Raw genomic sequence first — 20,320 nt, 5'->3', positions numbered from 1 at the left:
ACAGTTCTGAAAATGAAGTTAGCTGTCTTGAGTCAAGGGAATAAAAAAAAAGTCAGTATTGACCATTTACAATCTCTGACCTTTGTGGAGACGGTAAGAATCTGTTGTAGTGCAGCTACATACAGTACAATTCAGGCAATTTTGTTTTTTTCACTTGGGTTCAGATTGCAAATTCATTGCTGTGAGAAAAGGACAGAGGCAGATTTTAGCAGCAACCTCCACCTGACTGCTTGACTGGAGTGCTCTGAATTTTAACATTGGACTTCTCTGCACCACCAGCTGTTGCTCCAGGACCCATTCTCTTTTTAATCTCAGCTGCCATTGTCATGAAAGACTGTTCTACATTCGTTGCGTTCTTAGCACTGGTTTCCAAAAATGGAATCCCAAGGGAATCAGCAAATTCCTAAGAGAATAAATAAGGCAAAATTAACACTGGAAAAAATTCTTATATTTAGTACATTTCTATCATCTGAAATGGAGAGTAAGTAAGGACTAAGTCCACTGGATTCAGACAGATGACATGAACTGTCACCAGAATATTCTAGTAATCACTTTAAAAGCTAAAGCAGTTGTGGCCATTGTACCCACTTCTCCATACCCACGTGTAATTCAAATTAAACTATCCACCAAGTTCAGTTTGAAAATCAAACTTTAAACATACCTTTGCTGTTGTGTAGTCTACTACTTTCTTCGTGGTCAGATCACATTTGTTCCCTACCAACAACTTGTTGACATTTTCACTGGCATAACGATCTATTTCCTGCAGCCACTGTTTAACATTATTGAAGGACTCCTAAGAAGACAGATGTTTTTAAGAATGGTAATACAGTTCTGGACGCAACTCCAGTAAAACAAGTGATAAAGAGAAATGCCTTTCTGGACCTACGAAGAACTAGTCAGACAACTGGCTACAAAATAATAGCTGCAGTGCTGTGATAGAAGTGAACCGATAAATTATACATATCTAAATGGAGAAATTAAAATTTGAAAGCTTGAGGATGAAAATACTCTGTGAGTTCAACATTAAACTACGGGCAAGGCAAATTAATTGTTCTGGAATGCACTTTAAATGCACTACAAAAGCCTGGTTTTTGAAATTTGATAAAACTTTTAAGATACCCTCCCAAGTGTTACTATTAGAGAGGTCAAACGGTTATTAAATAGGGGCCTCCTTGGTGGCACAGGTGGTTGAGCGCAGCACCATGAAGCTGCCCGCAGCCTTTGCAGTGCTGGTTCGATCCTTGCGGGCCAGGGAGCAACCCACATGACACAGCAGACCTCTCCTGTCTCGCCCACTGCTCCCCTCAGCAGTGTATTTTGGTCATTCTGCCTGTTCTGTGTGTCTGGTGAATCCTTCTCACCCTCCCGCACATCTGGCCTGTACCCGGTTCTTGAATAAATAATCTTAATTAAAAAATTATTAAATGAGTCCAAAATAGGGAAGTTTGTTTTTCAGAGTCATAGTAACAGGAAAAACTTTTCATTTTTAAATATTTCATGGTAATGAATTGAGATTTTTGAGGTTAGCATTTTTTTCCTCCTGTATCTCACAGTACTTCAGTGGCAGTCATCTAAATCTGTGATTCTAGTAATCCATTAAGCTATAATTTCACAGTTGAGGTGAGGTTAACATTTGCTACAAGACAAATTCTAATTTTTTGAAGTTTAAAAAAAAAAAGACCCTGAAATATATTTATTTATACAAGAACCGGGGTACACGCCAAATACACAGGAGGGTTAAGAGGATTCACTAGAGACAGAGCGGGGAACAGAACAAGCAGATTGACAAAACACACTGAGAGGAGAGGTCTGCTTTGGTGGGATTCTCACTGGCAGGCCAGGATCAAACCCACGCTGCAGAGGCTGCGGACAGCCTTACAGTGCGGCGCTCAACTGCCTCTGCCACCAGGGAGGCCCAATTTCCTAACTTTCTGATCCAAAACCAATTTTGGTTCTTGTACCACATTCTTCCCACAATTCTCCCTGCCTTCTCTCAACAGTTAATCTTAAGATATTCACTGTAATCTTAAAATCTTCCTTAAGCTCATCCCATTTCTGAACCATATCCTCCGTAGGCAGAGAACCCTAATCTCACTTTTGTCAATTCTTATCGGTCTAATTACTGGGCAAATTCCCATTACTACATAACACCAAGAACATAGTATAAACCAAACAATTCCACAATTCCCTAAAAATTTGCCAAAATGATCAATTATTTAGTTGATAATAAATATAACCAGAGTCCACTAAAAGCATATGTAATGTCAATTTTTAATTTTCTATGTATTTACTAAAGGAAAGTAGGAAGTTTTGGTTCAACAATCCATGAGTATTCAAATGATGGAGGGAAGAAAAAATAAAGTACCTGTTTTAAAAGGACTGCTTTAAAACATGTTTTTAATGTGATTCATTTATATAGTGGTGAACGAAATTTTCTGCTACGCAAAGAACACTGATGACATATGCAAAGTAAAAGAAAGATATTCAACTAATAACTTCTACTTTTTGTTTCCATAACATAATTTTCTCCAGAAACTTACCTGATCTGTCACATCATACACAACTATGATCCCATGAGCTCCTCTGTAATAACTGGAGGTGATTGTTCGAAATCTTTCTTGGCCTGCTGTGTCCCACTATTAGAAATAATCAAGAAACCCAAACAATTTCATTAAAATAAGAATTATGGAAAGAGGAGGAATAACTACTTAGTTTTCACAGTTAAGGAGATTATCAGGATTTGATATGGAAACATTAACTGATGTTTGTACTACACTACAGTGCATACTAACTGCCAATGCCTGAACGTCCAGAAAAGAAGGCAGTGCCTAGGGTTTAGCTTGTGGCAGTGACACAAAATTACAAGCTCTGTGATGAGGCGCTATTGTCATACTTTTCATATTCCCTGCACCCTTTGCAACGTGCAAGTCATTCAGTGTGAATGCAAAGATGGGCTGACGAGTAGGAAAGCTACTGCCTAACACCTCTTTAACACAGTACACTCCTACATAAGACAAAATTATCTGCTAGCACATTTTAGCATCACCATCACCATCACTGAAAGCAGTGAAAGAACCTAATTCGGATAACTACCGGTCAAGAGAGCGCTGTAATCATTTTGAGAGCAGTTTACCATACTCAAGCTAATGCTTTTATAAAGGGTTTATCAAAAGTATTAAAAATATCAAGAGGAAAACAGAATTGTTGGATTTTTAAAGCCTTGGTTTTATCAAGGGCAATGATAATTATGTTTAAATTGCTCCTAGACAGGGGTCTCCTTAAAAAAAGCATTGGTATAGAATAGCCACCTACAGTACTAAAAGATACTGATAAAAAGTAACCTCTTGATGGGAGAAATAAAATGTACATAATGGTTTGGGGGGCGGGGAATGGAAATGAAGATGTAACAGTCTCTACAGAGAAGGAATTGTAGTTTTGGTATATAACTGAACTGACAGTGATTCCCTGCTAACACCTTAAGTGGCCAAAAAAAAAAAAAAAAAAGGGTTCAGGAGCACTCAGTTATTTCACTGTGTGAAATAACTTTTTTCTTAACCAATATAGCTGTTAAAAAGAAGTCGTAATTTTGGGGAAATTGAGTACAGACCACAATTATATTAGATGTTATAATGGGAGATGATACAGTAGAGTGGCAATGTACACAAAAGTATTTTTTGAAGTAGAATTTCATAATGACTAACATTAACATACTACAGGGGAAAATGAAGCAAATAAGGTAAAATGAATCATTAAAATTAAGTCGCTATGGCTTCCCTTTTTTCTCTGAAGTGCTAGACTGAAAGATGAGAAATATTTAAATCTGCAGTCTTAGTAAGGAAAGTCTTTCAGGATATCCTTAGAGAAGCATGAGCTTTAGAATGAAACCAAACTGACTTCAAAACATCCTATCTATGTTCCAGGTTATTTAACTCTAAGGAGAGTCATCTAATAACTTTTTCATTTATAAATCCTATGTATCAGATCTTATAGAACTACCTTAAATGAACTAGTGTTTGTCAAATGCTAGAAGTACTGTACTTGATTATAGAAACTGCTCAATAAAGTAGTATTTCCTTTCTCTTCTCCGCCCACTAATCCCTTTCACAAAGTAATATGAGAAAAAGAAAAAATAGTTTCTGAATACCTGTTAACAAACTGTAGCTGAGCAATAGCATCCCAAAAGTAAAATAGCTGGGTCTCTTTGCTATGAAAGCTCTCCTGATTCTACATGCAAATAGTACCTTCCTCTGCTATTGATTATCCTATGTTTTTAATACTCATTACCTGTCATAATCACAGGATAACTAATTCTCCTGTTTGTCTCTCCGACTGAAATGGGATCTCCAGAAAGGCTATGTTTCATTTATCTCTGTAACCTCAAATCTCTTTGAGTACTGGGTATAATATAAGCATTTCCATAAATACTTCATGAATGAAGAAAGATCACAGAAAGAGGCCTTCATGGCATGGGACTGGACTCCATTCCCTGCACTGCCTTACTGAATATTTTATATCTTTCATTTTGTGATTGCCAACTCTGATAAAGACCAAGATGGTAACTTGAAAGGAAAAGCTAAAAGAAAATATAGATCAACACAATCATTTTAAAAGACCTAAGATAACTTAAAAGGATGACACAAGCCAAACAAGATGAAATGTAAATGGGTTTAAAAAATAAAATTTTGCATTTAGATTTGAAAAAAGACTAAGACAAGACTTTATTTTTAGCCAACAAATCACAAACTTAACTTAGGTAATATGACTTATTGAAACAGCAAAATATAGTAAATTGAAGCTTTCTTTTTATGTTCTTGAATGGACTGACTGGAAAAGTGGGGTGGTAGGAAAGAAATACAGAGTCCAAACCAGGTGAAGATTTACCTCACTAATCCACACAGGCTGGACTAAATCTTATATTTGATTTTAGGAATCACACTCTAATCAAAAGGCACATACAAAATTCAAGAGGAACCTAAATTATAAAAGGTTCTGAAAACATGCTTCCAGAAATGCTGACTTCAAAGGTGTAGACGGTTGTGATAACATGAATCTAAAAGGCAGGCTGCCTATGGGAAAGAATTTAATCTTGTTCAGGCGGCTCTCATGGACACAGAAGTTAAAGGAAACTGGCGTCAGTTCAATATAAAGAATTAACAATTAGAAGTTATTTATTTATAAATGGAGCTTGCCACTTTCAAAATGGTGAGCATCTCAAAATTGCTCATAAAGAGGCAGATAAGGATAGAAAATTCCTACTGAAGATGAAGGAAAGACTGAATGAGTGACCTGTAAGATCCCTTCTGCCTCAGGAAAGCTGTAACAATATATGTATGTTTCAGAGATATACACCCCAAATCTTATGGAGACCAATGATCATACATAACACTCATTTCACATTATTTAGAGGCCTGGGCACATCTTTTTGAAATATTCTCTGTTGCAACGTACAAAGTTAGCACTCTGAATATAATGGCAAAAATCAATATGGAAGGAAATCTGTTCACTGAAAGAATTACAATTATCTCTAAATTTATCTTTGTAAATTCTAATTTGGAGTATCAGGTAATACTATTCACTTGTAATGTACCTTACTTTTACTCACTAGGGTCATGTAAATAAAAGGAACAATTGAAAAAACATTAATTCACCTGGGAATGTGGTATCATAAGTAACATTTGTATACTGCCCAAAAAAGTTTACAAAGAACGTTCACATACATTATTATACAGACATACACAGAGCTACTAGATTTGCTTCTCACAACTACCTTATAAGTAAGTAAATCAAGTATCACCACACTTACTTTGCTTAAGAAACTGAGTAGCAGGAAAAAGGCTGACATTATTTAAACCCACAATTGTCTAGTAAATACCAGAATCAGACAATAAACCCAAGTTTTTTGACTTCAAATCCAAAACTCCTTCCACTTCAGTATTGTTAGGGTCATAAAAATAATAGTCACCGATTTCCTATGTTGCCTCATACTAATAACCTACTTTAAAACACATTCAAATTAATTTTTTTAAAGACCATAGATACATCCACACCAGTAATACCCAGATCCATATTCAAGTGATACAACTGAAAAGATAAACTCATGCCATTCACAGCAACATGGATGGAGCTACAAGGGATTATCCTCAGTGAAAAAGAAAAATATCGGATGGTTTTACTTACAGGAGGAATGTAGGAGAACCAAATAAGGGATCGGGGGGAAAAATAATTACAATAAATTAAAAAACAAAATTAACAGGCCAACTATAAATCAGAGACATTTTGCAAGGGAGGAGGGAGGAGAGGGATCAAAATGGGAGGGAAGAGCACAAGGGTCTATGGTTGTGATGCATGGGTGAACTGGTGGTGGGAATTTTACGGGGACTACATCTGAGAGGAGAGAAAGCAAACATAGTACAAAAAGGAAGAATGATGTTTTATATATATATATATGTGTGTGTGTGTATATATATATAAATAAGTATATATGGTTAAAAAATAAAAATAAAGTGGTATAACTGAACTAGTACAATTACCGATTTTTAATTTGGGTCTAGGGATATAAAGATGGAAGGGGGGCAAGTCATTAAATCTCATAGCATCCATTTACTAAGCTATAAAATAAACATGTTAGAAAAGTTAAGTTTCTTTCCAACAAAATTCTGTTTCTACAGAGTTGATACATACTATTTTATAAATACAAAAGTAGTAGGTAAATACTCTTCAACTAAGCCACATATAAAGAACTTCTAGGTTTCTTTTAATGTTTCAGAGTATTCAACACAGTAAAAAACAACAGTAAATGACCAATATATTTCTGCTATAGGACAAGGTAAATGTCAGTTTACACACTCACTGATAAAAGTACAAGAAAAACTATGTTCAGGTTTGACTCAATACACATATTGTCTTTATGAAAATTCAATGAGGAGGGTAATCTTAGAGAAATCTTTTAAACAATTCTTATTCTGTTATAGATGCACGATTAAGATATGTCAAATTTAATTTTCACATATTAAAAATAACATTCTAAATTTACCAAAATAATTTCCAAAAAATACTTACTATCTGAAGCTTGATTGTTTTCCCATCTAACTCTATAGTTCTTATTTTGAAATCCACCCCAATTGTGCTGATGTAGCTTTCTGTGTAAGTATCATCCTAAGGGGGTAAAATATTAATGATTAGTGTTCAATAGAGTAAATAAGAAAATACAATGCTTACTTTTATCTACAAAGTTGATAAAGTTTACAAGGCATATAACATGTTGAAAAAGCCAAAAGCCAATTCCATCCTACTCCAATACTTAATTCATGTTTTGATTACAAAGCACTACTTAATAGTAGTTCCTTAAGATATTTTCAATAGCTGTTCTTTAAATTTTCCAGTCTTCTGACAAATACTTTACAAATATCATTTAGAAAAAGGTTTTATACTTTCAATGATATGATTTTTCTATTTGCCAGTCAGTGAACCTTACTCTCCTGTCACCCCCATCCAATTTATTCGCAATGTAATGACCACATCACTCTCCTCTTCTGGATGATTATTTTTTTAAAAGATTTATTTATGTATACAAGAACTGGGGTACAGGCCAGAGGTGTGGGGGTGGGGTGGGTGAGAGGATTCACCAGAGACAGAGTGGGGAACAGAACAGACAGATCAACCGAAACATAATGCTGAGGGGATCAGGGGCTGAGTCAGGAGAGGTCTGCTGCGCCATGTGGGTCACCTCCCTGGCCGGGGATTGAACTCGTGCTGCAGTGGCTGCAGATAGTGCCATAGGTTGCGTCCTAACCCCTTGCGCCACACCAAGGAGGCCCCTGAATGTTCTATTTTAGAAAACAACTTTATTTCCTAGTTATAACTTTTAAAAATTGAGATGTAATTCACATAAAAGTCACCATTTTAAAAAAAGTGCAGGGGGCCTCCTTGGTGGCCTAGGGGTTAAGTCTCAGTGCTATGAAGCTTTCAGTAGCCACTGCAGCACAAGTTCAATCCCAGGCTAGGGAGCTAACAACCCACATGACACAGCAGACCTCTCCTATCTCACCCGCTGCTCCCCTCAGCAGTGTATTTTAGTCAATCTGCCTGTTCTGCTCCCTACTCAATCTCTGGTGAATCTTCTAATCCCCCACCCCTACCCACACACCTCTGGCCTACACCCCAGCTCTTGTATGCATAAATAAATCTTTAAAAAAATTTTTTTACGCAGGCAGTTGAGTGCCACACTGTGAAGCTGTCCACAGCCTCTGCAGCGTGGGTTCAATCCCGGCTGGCCGGCAAGAATCCCACATGGTGAAGCTGACCTTTCCTGTCTCGTGCACTGTTCCTCTCAGCAGTGTTATTTCTTCAGTCTGCCTGTTCTGTTCCCCGCTTTGTCTCCAGTGAATCCTCTCACCCTCCTGCACATCTGGCCTATACCCCGGGGTTCTTGTATAAAAATAAATAAATCTTTAAAAAAAAAATTTTTTTTTGATGTGGGCCTCCCTGGTGGCACAAGGGGTTAAGATACAACCTATGAAGCTGTCCACAGCCACTGCAGCACAAGTTTGATCCCCAGCCAGAGAGCTACTCACATGGTGCAGCAGACCTCTCCTGTCTCGCCCGCTGCTCCCCTCAGCAGTGCATTTCAGTAGATCTGCCTGTTCTGTTCCCCTCTCTGTCACTGGTGAATTCTCACAACCAACCCCCCCCCCCCCGACCACCTCTGGCCTGTATCCCAGTTCTTGTATGCATAAATAAATAAATAAAAATTATTTTTTAAAAAAATTTTTTAAAGTACAATCTGGTGGTTTTTAGTATATTCACAATATGTGCAACTACTAACTTCAGAAAGTTTTCATCACCCCCAAAGGGAACCCTGTACCCAGCAGCAGTCACTACATTTTCCTTCTCTCCCCCTAAACCCTGGAAATCACTTTTCCACTTCATGTCCCTATGGATTTGCCTCTTTGGAATATTTCATGTAAATCGAATCATAAAATATGCAGCCTTTTGAGTTTCTGGCTTCTTTCAGTTAACATGTTACCAAGGTTCATCCATGTTACATCAAGTAACAGTACTTATTTCTTTTTATGGCCAAATAATAGCACATTGTATTAATATACCACATTTTGTTTGCCCATTAATCAGTTGATGGACATTTATTTGGGTTCTTTCTTTTTGGCTATTATGAAAAATGTACCATGATCATTATGCCCAAGTTTTTATATGAACAATCTTTAACCCCATGTTAAACTTATAAAGTTACCCTTGTTTTTCTCAAGTATCTGTTACAATATTTTACTCAGAATGGAAACCAAATGTTTTAAGTGAAAATGTTGGTGAAAAATGTGGAGCGATAACACTCTTAGCAAGCACAAAGCACCACCTCGGAAATATTCTGCTAACAAAGATGGGACTAGTATTGTCAACAGAATGCTCTTTGTTGATGGAAAGGATCTATGAGTTAGTCAAAATAGTAGTCACTAGCTACTGGTGAAAATAAGAAAATGAAATTTTAATTTATTCAACTTTAATTAATTTAAATTTAGATAGCCACATGGGGCTAGTAGCTACCCATTAGGATAGCACAACCCTAGGGATTACTTCCAATTACAACATGAGATAAAAACAGACACTCAGAAGTAAAGTGCCAGATCAAAAATGCTGGATAATCTAGAGGACAACTGCCTCAATCTCCACACACACACAAAAAAGATGAAAAATGCATAAATGTAAAGGAGAAAGGCTGAAAAACATTAGATTAAGAAACTAAGCAGGCCCTCCCTAGTGGTGCAAGGGGTTGAGACGCAACCTATGAAGCTATCCGCAGCCTCTGTAGCACGAGTTCAATCCCCCAGCCAGCCAAGAAGCAACCTATATGGCACAGCAGATCTCTCCTGACTTGCCTGCTGCTCCCCTCAGCAGTGTGTTTCAGTCAGTCTGCCTGTTCTGTTCCCCACTCTGTCTCTGGTGGATCCTCTAACTGCCCGCACCTCTGGCCTGTGAACCTGTTCTTGTATGTATAAATAAATAAATCTTAAAAAAAAAAAAAAAGAAAAGAAACTAAGCAGCAAAACCACCAGATGAAATATGTGACCAGATGGAATATGTGGACCATGACTGAATCCTGATTCAAACCAACTGTAATATGGCACTTCTGAGACAATATGGGATATTTTCTAAGCCGACAATGGTTCTGTCATAATGACAGGGTTGGAATCTGTATTACAATACTCCAAAATAAACAGGGAAAAAAGAATTAAAAGGAACACAGCCATAGGTTCCTTTAACATTCTTCAACTTCTTGGCCAACAGTCAAGCAAATCTTCTCTTTGTGCTCCCACACAGCCTATTAAATATTTTTTTTTTTATTATTACAGTTTTTGCAGTTCATTGCTATTGAGGGTTCAGGAATTGGTGTTTTATTTTTTAAAAAAGATTTATTTATTTATACAAGCACTAGGGTATAGGCCAGAGGTGTGGGAGGGTGAGAGCCAGAGCAGGGAGCAGAACAGGCAGAAGGACCGAAGTACACTGCTGAGGGGAGCAGTGGGCGGCAGGAGAGGTGTGCCATACCATGTGGGCCTCTCCCTGGCCAGCTGGGAATTGAACCAGCGCTGCAGACAGCTTCACATTGTGCACTCAACCCACTGAGCAACCAGAGAGGCCCAGGAATAGGTGTTTTATTAAACAAATGTCTCCCAGCTGATTCTAATGTGCAGGCAGTATCAAAAACTGTGACTTAGACCAAAAGACTACCCAGAGAAGATTTTCTTTGAAATAAAAACTTAGCTCAGGCCGTACCAATCACTGGTGTAATACTAGGAATTATTATTAATTTTCATATCTGCCTTAAAGGCCTTTCACTACAAACAAAATCAAACATTTCTTCATATCTATTGGCAATTTGTGTATCTTCTTTTGTAAACTGCCCGCTCATGTATTTTTCTCTTTTCCTGGTTTGGTTTTCTAGTTAAACTCTGAAAGAAAACTCTTAGCTTTAATGGAATATGTTCTCTTAGCCAAGTATTTTCTGAGAAGAATAGTAAGTATGGATTTCTAAAACAACTCTTGAGGAGATTCTTTACCTATGTGCACAGCTTTCTGACAGAAACCAACGCACACCTGTTCATTTCGAATCAAAGATCCTTCCAGTAAGGGTACTTTATTTTTTTTAAATTTATTTATTTATGCATACAAGACCTGGGGTACAAGCCAGAGGTGCCGGGGGTGAGAGGATTCACCAGAGACAGAGTGGGGAACAGAACAGTCAGACTGACGAAATACACTGCTGAGGGGAGCAGCAGGCGAGACAGGAAAGGTCTGCTGTTCCATGTGGGTCACCTCGCTGGCAGGGGATAGAACTTGTACTGCAGTGGCTGTGGATAGCTTCACAGTGCTGTCTTAACCCCTTGTGCCACCAGGGAGGCCCCTCAATAAGGGCACTTTATATATAGCATACCTCATTTTACTGGCTTCATTTTACTGTACTTCACAGGCACTGCATTTTTCAAAAAACTGAAGGTCTGTGGCAACCCTGTGTTGATCAAATCTATTTCTCCGTGTGTGCCTCTCTATCAATTTTAAAATCCAAGCACTAAATATTTGCCTAACTTGTATTTTTATGATTGTAAGTGCTCATCACTCGCTCTATTATAGTACTGGAGAGTTCCCACTCTATGATGACGAAATTCATGTAAAATAACTAAATCGTCATGTAAAAGAAACCTGATATTTTGTGAATTAAAGGAAATATACTTAAATGAAGGACCTATATTGTATTTCAAGAACACAAGAAATTTTTCTCATTTCAGCCACAAATAATGCTTCATGCTTTTTTTTATTGCACTTTTTTTTAATTTTTGGTTTTTTAATTTTATATATTTTTTACATCATTATTCACTTTTGTACAATGTGTGCATTTTCATCTTGGTTATAGTCCCCGTACAATTCCAACCAACCTTGTTTTGATCCTACTCCCTTCACCCCCCAACCTGTAGTGTGTCTCTGGTTTATAGCTGCTTGTTGATTTTGATTTTTACTTTATTATAATCAGTCTTCTTCCTGATCCCTAAATCTATTGGTATCATTTTTCACAGCATGTGCTCCCCTTGTATTTGCCACATTTAATTAAGGTATGTATACTGGCTTGTTAGATACACTCACTAGACTACAGTATAGTGTAAACAGAACTTTTACATGTACTGGGAAACCAAAACCTTCATGTGACTCACTTTTCTGCAACATTCATTTTATTGTGTCTGGAATCAAACCCTCAGTATCGCAGGTATGCCTGTATTGAGTCACTGCTTGCACACGCGTGCACTCTCTCTCTCTCTCTCTGATAGAAAATAAGTTGTATTTTCTTAATTAAGCTATTCATTTTTTTTAAGATTTATTTTATTTATGCATCCAAGAACTGGGGTATAGGCAGGAGGTGTTGGAGGCAGGGGAGGAGGAGAGAGGATTCACCAGAGACAGAGCAGGAAGCAGAACAGGCAGATCTACTGAAATACACTGAGAGGAGCAGTGGGCATGACAGGAGAGGTCTGCTGCACCATGTGGGTCAGCTCCCTGTCCGGGGATCGGATTGAACTCATGCTTCAGTGGAGGCGGATAGCTTCACTGTGCTGAGACTTAACCCCTTGCACCAACAAAAAGGCCCTATGAATTCATTTTTTTTTTTAATTGAAGTGATATTTGGATACTCCCGGTCAGGTATTACCACCACAGTGTGCCCATCACTAAATTACTCATAGTCGGATACCATAGTCCCTCATGCTTCCGTCTCTCTGTTCTTAACCTTTCCCTATTCCCTTCCCCTGCTGGATGCTTTAATTCTGTAGACCGTTGTCAAGGGTTAATTTTAAGTTTGTCTTTATCTGACTCTTAATTCCTCTATATTCCACATGTCAGTGATACCATCCAATGTTTATCTTTCTCCTTCTGGCTTATTTCACTTAGCATTACCCACTCCAGCTCCATTCACATTGCCACAAATGGCACGAGTTACCTTTTTTGGTGACGAATATTTCATTGTGGGTCAGCTCCCTGGCCAGGGATAGAACTCAGGCCACAGTGGCTAGTGACAGCTTGATAGTGCTGAGACTTCAACCTCTATGCCACCAGGAAGAGCCCCAGTACCATCTGTTTTCTAACATTTTATGTGCTTAACATTAATTTTAATGCAGTTAAAAAGTTAAAAATTTCCTTTCCTGAATTTTTTCCGTATTAGAAAAGCTTCTCATAAGATTAAAGTTACCGAAGTTTTATTCTAATACAAATCATTTCATTTTTAATTACATTAATGACATTATATATTACATAATATTTTCAAATGTCATTCGTTAGTATCACTCATCTCATCAAAAAAGTTGTATTAATTATTTGAGATGCTGTCAAGCTTGCAATGGTGAATTAAGTTTTCTAAAATTCTAATTTTCCCTTGAAAGTCTGAATTTTATGATAGGCAGCTATTTTCCTTGACATGGAAATTCACTTGGGAAAAAAATCTGTTAAACACCTAATTCTACATAACTATAGTTTGTCAGTTGTTCTTTGGAAAAAAAAAAAAAAATAGTGTTCAACTGACAACACAAAACTATATAAGCACTTTTCATTTCCTCAAGACAGCCAACATACCCTAGTATCCAGTATACATGCTTTATGCACAATCACTTCTTCACACAAAATATTTTTAAAAGAATACTAAAGGATCAATATTCTAAACAATCATTTTTACTGTTTCATCAAAGACATTCTTAAATGAAATGGCTTTACATCCACCCATGAGGTGAATAACAGGACTATCTATGGGTACAATTTGGGGATTGGCACCACCTTGTCATAATGTGCACCAGTTTTACCCACCTTTGCCTTTTCTTTTTTTAAATTTTTAAATTTATTTTTGCATAGAAGAACAGGGGTGTAGGGCAGAGGTGCAGGGGGTAAGAGGATTCACTAGAGACAGAATGCAGAGCAGAACAGGCAGATATGCTGAAACACACTGCTAAGGGAAGCAGTGGGCAGGACAGGAAAGGTCTGTTGCGCCATATGTGGTTTAGCTCCCTGGCCAGGATGGAAATCAGGCCATAGCGGTGATAGCGCTGAGACTTAACCCCTAGGCCACCAGGGAGGGCCCCCACCACTGCTTCTGGAAATGGAAGGCAAATGTCTTTCCTTTGTCTTACTACTATTACTATGCAGTTATTTACTCAAGAAATACTAACAGTATTAAAATAATAATTTTGATCTCAAGAATCCTTTGAGAGGATCCTGATAATTCCCAGGGTTCTTTGGTCCATACTCCAAGAATCAGTATCTAGACAGTGAGGACAACTACAGTAAATGTATGTGCAGGTGATGACTATGAAGAAGGCTGCGGGGTCTAGTCATTAGGTTGAAAATTTGTTTGTAAATTTCAACATATAGAACACCAGACCATTGTCCAAAAGTTTTATTAAAGGTTTTCTTTTTATATTACTAAAGTTTTACTTGATTCCCTTCCATCAAATCACCTTTAATACTGACCAATTATTTTTCCCTTGCTCACTACCTAGGTTGCAATGAAACACACTTTGACCTCTACCAAGAGCATTCATTAGACACTTGCTGAATTTCTTTTAAGAACACAGCATTTCTTCTCTTTAACAGCCCAAGATATCATAGGGGATATACACTTGGAGACTTTAAATATATAAATTCTGGAAGAACTAAAAATTATTTAGGGCCTCCCTGGTGGCGCAGACCGTTGAGCTCAGCGCTGTGAAGCTGTCCACAGCCTCTACAGCGCGGGTTCAATCCCGGCCAGCCAGGGAGATATCCACATGGCGCAGCAGGCTTCTCCTGTCTCGCCCTCAGCAGTGTATTTCAGTGAATCTGCCTGTTCTGTTCCCCACTCTGTCTTTGGTGAATCCTCTCACCCTCCCGCACATCTGGCCTATACTACTGTTCTTGTATGCATGAATAAATAAATCTTAAAACAAACAAAAACTATTTAATCTTCTGTCTACCTAGAAAACAAGCACAGCATTAATTTCTTTAACGGCATTTCAACTTACTGCAAACCTAAGAAGGAGGCAAGACTTTCCAACTCCAGAGTCGCCAATCAGAAGTAACTTGAATAAATAATCACTGCAAAAAAAAAAAAAAAGAAAATCTTATTAGTAAGTATATTGCATTTTATGTTCCATAATAAGAGAAATATAACCAAGAATAATAGCTCAATGGCAGACTACAACTCCTGAAAAACTCACATGACTTAACAGAATCCAAAGCTATAAACCAAGAACAGAAATCCTTCCAATGAATCACTAACAGACTTATTTATGTAAAATAGGCAGTGCCACCCATGATCTCTGAGATCAGTCAATTTCCACTTCCAGGAAAAGGAAGAAAGGAAACGTAAATGATGTGCATTCCTGAAAAGTCCGAGAATTATGCTACATCATCCCACTCCTCTGCTGTATTAGAATACAGGGAGTTGTTTCATTGTTCTTGCCAACAAAACAAACCTATCCTTCAAATTCTAAGAGTAAATCAGTATTTTATAGCAAAGAAGGGACTTTCTTTTGATTATTTTCCAAGCATCTACCTGGAAATCTCTCCTGTAAAAAAGGATCATTTAACTTCTGCAAGTCTATACTCTAAAGATATTAAAGATGGATAAAACTAAAGGTTATTTATGCAAAAGCACAACTTTAACAACACTCTATAAAAGCTTATATTAAAGCATTCTTCAGAAAATATTGAAAACGACGGGGTCACCCTGGTGGTGCAGGCGGTTGAACGCCGCACTGTAAAGCTGTCCGCAGCATCTGCTGCACAGGTTCTATCCCGACCAGCCAGCGAGAATCCCACATGGCACGGCAGACCTCTCCTGTCGCGCCCACTGCTCCCCTCAGCAGTGTATTTTTTCAGTCTGCCTGTTCTGTTCCCCACTCTGTCTCCGGTGAATCCTTTCACCCTCCCACGCATCCGGCCTGTACCCCAGCTCTTGTATAAAAATAAATAAATCTTTTTTAAAAAAATTGCAAATGAGGCGCTGTTTATGTACATTTACTATTGCCTGGTCTAACACAAATCATCCCTAGGGATTCCTTCATATACATGGAGATAAGAGAACGTCTGCCCCATATTCAAAGGAATCACTCATAGAGCCTACCCATATCTGACCTGTTCTATTATGTATGCTCTTTTAAGGAATTTCAAAAGAACAAAAAAACCAGCATTTACAGATTGCTTTTTTAGAAGTTACATATACATACACAAATATATTTAATTTTCAATTTTCTGTGGTTTTTTTTTAGAACATGCTACCTATTTAAGGTAAAACCCAATTCTACCCGATTTAAATTTATATTCAGATAATTATCATTTACATATAAGCAAGATGTGTAACTTTTAGAAGTGATTATCTCTGTGAATATTCACTAGTTTGCTACCTAGTTTTACGCAATGATGATGTACAGTTGGCCTCCTTATCAGGTAAATTCCACATTCATGGACTCAACTACCACGGACAGAAAATATTAGGTAGTTAGGCCTATGACAGTCGCATAGGTGAACCATCTGAACGTGCACAGAGGGTTTTTTCCTTGTCATTATTCCCTCAAACAATATAGTATATAGCTTTTTACATTACAATATAGTATAGCTATTTACATTATAACATATATAGCTATTTACATTATATTAGATATAAGTTAGATATGATTTAAAGTATATGAGACGATGTACATAGATTATGTGCAAGTACTATGTATACCCTTTCATATAAGGGACTCAAACATTTGTGAATTTTACAATCAGTGTGTGTCCTGGAACCAACACCCCATGGTTACTGGGGGGCAATTATATTATCTGAAACTCATCTTTTTGGTTTTACCAACTCTCCACAACACATTTATTGTCACTTATACCTGAAGGAAACAATTAAAAGAGAAAGTGCCAGTCAGCTGCAAAATGAAGGTCACAGAAGAAAATAAAAAGATTTTAAACAAGTAATTGAAGCGCTTGAAGTACAGGATGAACTAATTGTATCATCTCCAGTTTGAAATCTTAAAGAAAAAGAGGGGCAGGGGGATAATGATTAAAAATTTACCTTTAATAAATGATTGACAGCTAATACAACTTTTATTAAGCTGTATAATTGCTGACTGACTTTAGTACTACTGATAATTTCCTCCTTAATCAGACCAAACAAATTCTTACGAATACTTAACACTTGCAGCAAGTACAAGAATTTACATTTCAGTTAGCAAGAATAATCACACCACTGATATAGTTACTTTGCTTTCATAAATTCTAGCACAACAGATGGACTGAATTTACCAATCTCCCTGAGAACAGCGCCTATAAACAAGTAAGCACCCAATACTAAACATCCCTTCAATCAGTTGTTCAGGACTGTTACAATCAAGGACATCACTGGGCCACAGATGTTGTCCAAGGTATCATTCATTACCTTAAAGATCAAATTCTCTGTTTCAGAGTAACCATAGGCTGGTAAAAATAAGAATGCTTCCCAATTGTGTTACAATTACATTATGGTTTCAAGAAAGTCAAATTTTAAAAAAATCATCTTTTTCAAATATCACACTCTTTAGTTTTAAGAACAGCAGCATTTGAAAACATTATTTTGAGTTTCTGATCCTTTAAGATTCTTAGTCATAAGTAATATAAACAGTTGAGCACTCCTCTGCAATGAGAGAACCACTGCTTATAACAGAGAACAGTAAACAAAATCAAATTCACAAGCTTCCCCTTATTGAACACACATATTTCAGAGTATTATCAACAGCATGTTACTTGCACTGGAGCATTTTAAATTACCTATATTGTGTGAGTTTATTAATAAACTAGTAATATAGCAAATGTTCAGGAGTTCTGATTGCTTAAAGATATTTCTTCAGGGCCTCCCTGGTGGCGCAGCGGTTGAGCGCTGGGCTGCGAGGCTGCCTGCAGCCTCTGCAGTGCAGGTTCGATCCCCGGCCACAGGGCGAGGGTCCCACATGGCGTGCAAACCTCTCCTGCTGCCCGCTGCTCCCCTCAGCAGTGTACTTTGTCCGTCTGCCTGTTCTGCTCCCTGCTCTCTGGTGAATTCTCTCACCCTCCCACACTTCTGACTGTACCCAGTGCTTGTATAAATAAATCTTTTAAAAAAAAAAAAGATATTTCTTCGCTAATTTATAAAACAATAAAAATCTTAAAAATATGCAAATCTAAAATTAAAAAGTACAAGGTCAGATTTTTGCTACAAAGACTCAAGGAGTAATTTAGCAAATGGTAAAATTTTAAATGTAGTTTTCCTTTATTTCCTAAGAATTGGAATAAAGTCTGTAATAGCTATATTATTATTTTAAGTGGGAAAAAATGGATTATGCTAGTACAGAAATCTAGTTACAGTGGTAATCCCCTCTTCTTTTATTATAGTATTCCAGTAAATCCTAACCCCTGTACTCAAATCAGAGCTTCCTCTAGTCTTTTTCATGCCTAATTTACTAAAATATTTAATATTTCTGCCCCCTAAGTAGTCTGGAATCTATCTCCACTCCCCTCTTTTTTTTAAAAAAGATTTATTTATGCATACAAGAACTGGGGTACAGGCCAGCGGTGTGGGGGGTGAGGGGGTGAGAGGATTCACCAGAGAAAGTGGGGAGCAGGACAGATTTACTGAAGTACACTGCTGAGGGGAACAGCAGGCGAGACAGGAGAACATGAGAGGTCTGCCTCACCATATGGGTCACCTCCTTGGTGAGGATTGAATTTGGTGCTGATCCTGCAGTGCGACAGCATGACAGGGCTGTCTTTAACCCCTGCACCACCAGGGAGGCCCCCCACTTCCCTCCAGTACTTGACATATCTGTGAGTGCGAAGGTAAAATGACATCATCTGCATATCCAAAATCTAACATTGTGCCTTTTACAAAGGATGCTAAGAGATCAGAAAACATTTTAAACTTTGCCATTTTCAAGTTTCTTTATGAGTTACAGTTAAAAAATACTTGACAACCTTGATTAATATTTTGAGCAAAATACAAGAGGGAAAAGATGGATGGGGACATGGCGTATGTTAAAGGACATGTACGTCAACCTGAAATGGGCACAGTAAACCTGAAAGTTCTCTTAATGTACAGACAGAACAATGTGAGCCATGAAATAAATAACCATGTACTGGATTACTGAATTACAACCCAAAGAATAAGATAAATATCCATGAGTCAATAAATAAATGTGAGGAGACAAATATTCCTTACAGAAATATTCTAATTAACACATGTAGAGGGAATGAAAGATAGTGAAAATCACCAGTAGATCACCAATGAAAGCTAAAATTAGTATGTGAAGCTTTTAGGAGAAACAGGATATTTGCATGAACTCAAAGTATGACCCCCAAAATATGGATATTGTATTGGTTTTAACATATGCCTAGAAAGTCATTGAACACCACTCCCTCCCATATATGGACCCTAATTTTTGACTCCCTTTCCTTGAATGTGGGTTGTTAAAGACTGGCTTCTAATAGCATGCAAGAGGAAAACTTTCTTCATTTTAGTAACTATACACCAAGTAAGATGCTAATATTACTTGGGTGAATGGTATGCAGGAATTTACTAATTTTACTCCTCTGTAAATCTAAATCTATATCAAGATAAAAAAGTTAAAAAAAGGGCCTCCCTGGTGGTACAGGGGGTTGGGCACCACACTATGAGGCAGTCCACAGCCTCTGCAGCATGAGTTCAGACCCCAGCCAGCCAGGGAGCAACACACATGGTACAGCAGATCTCTCATGACTCGCCCATATGCTCCCCTCAGCAGTGTACTTCAGTCAATCTGCCCGTTCTCTTCCCCATTCGGTCTCTGGTGAATCCTCTCACGCCCCCGCATCTCTGGTCTGTACCCCAGCTCTTGTATGCATAAATAAATAAATAAATATTTTTTAAAAGTCTCATGTAAAAAAAAGTTAAAAAAAACCTAGGACATTAACAAAAGGGATACAAGCATCAATCTCTTTGAAATGCTAGCTCCTGATATTTTTTAAATTTGAGAAAAATACTCTTATCTCAAATTAAATCAAATCATAAATCATGCTGGACACTGTAAAATAAAACCTTAACTGAGGCAAAGTATTGTTAATATCAGAGAAAATTCTTTTCAACAGCTTGAATTTTTAATACCATAAGCAGGTATTACATTTTAATTTAGAGAAAATTCAGTGAGAGATAAACTAAGACTGATAGAAGATTAAGGCTGGATGAAAAGGGGTAAAGTTAGATAAATTAACAGGCTTTTCTAATTGGATGGTGGGGTTCAAAGATAATTTCAATTGAAAAATTACT

The 20,320-nt window shown here is 37.4% G+C and overlaps 1 protein-coding gene across 1 annotated transcript; it reads right to left on the bottom strand.

The window, feature by feature from the left end:
• Positions 1-205: 205 nt before the first annotated feature.
• Positions 206-18,895, bottom strand: RAB1A (RAB1A, member RAS oncogene family; the record flags this gene model as incomplete). The annotated part of the gene is made up of 7 exons (XM_084234849.1): positions 206-403; positions 662-793; positions 2,541-2,636; positions 7,060-7,155; positions 15,042-15,114; positions 16,868-16,901; positions 18,823-18,895. The coding sequence occupies 7 exons, from the start codon at positions 18,893-18,895 to the stop codon at positions 206-208; spliced, it is 702 nt and encodes a 233-aa protein (XP_084090975.1).
• Between the last annotated feature and the right edge of the window lie 1,425 nt (positions 18,896-20,320).

Source organism: Talpa europaea (genome assembly GCF_964194135.1).
Source record: "Talpa europaea genome assembly, chromosome: 6".
In the NCBI taxonomy this organism is placed as follows: Eukaryota; Metazoa; Chordata; class Mammalia; order Eulipotyphla; family Talpidae; genus Talpa; species Talpa europaea.
The sequence above is the reverse complement of the archived record's forward strand: the minus strand, read 5'-3'. Positions and strand labels throughout refer to the sequence as shown.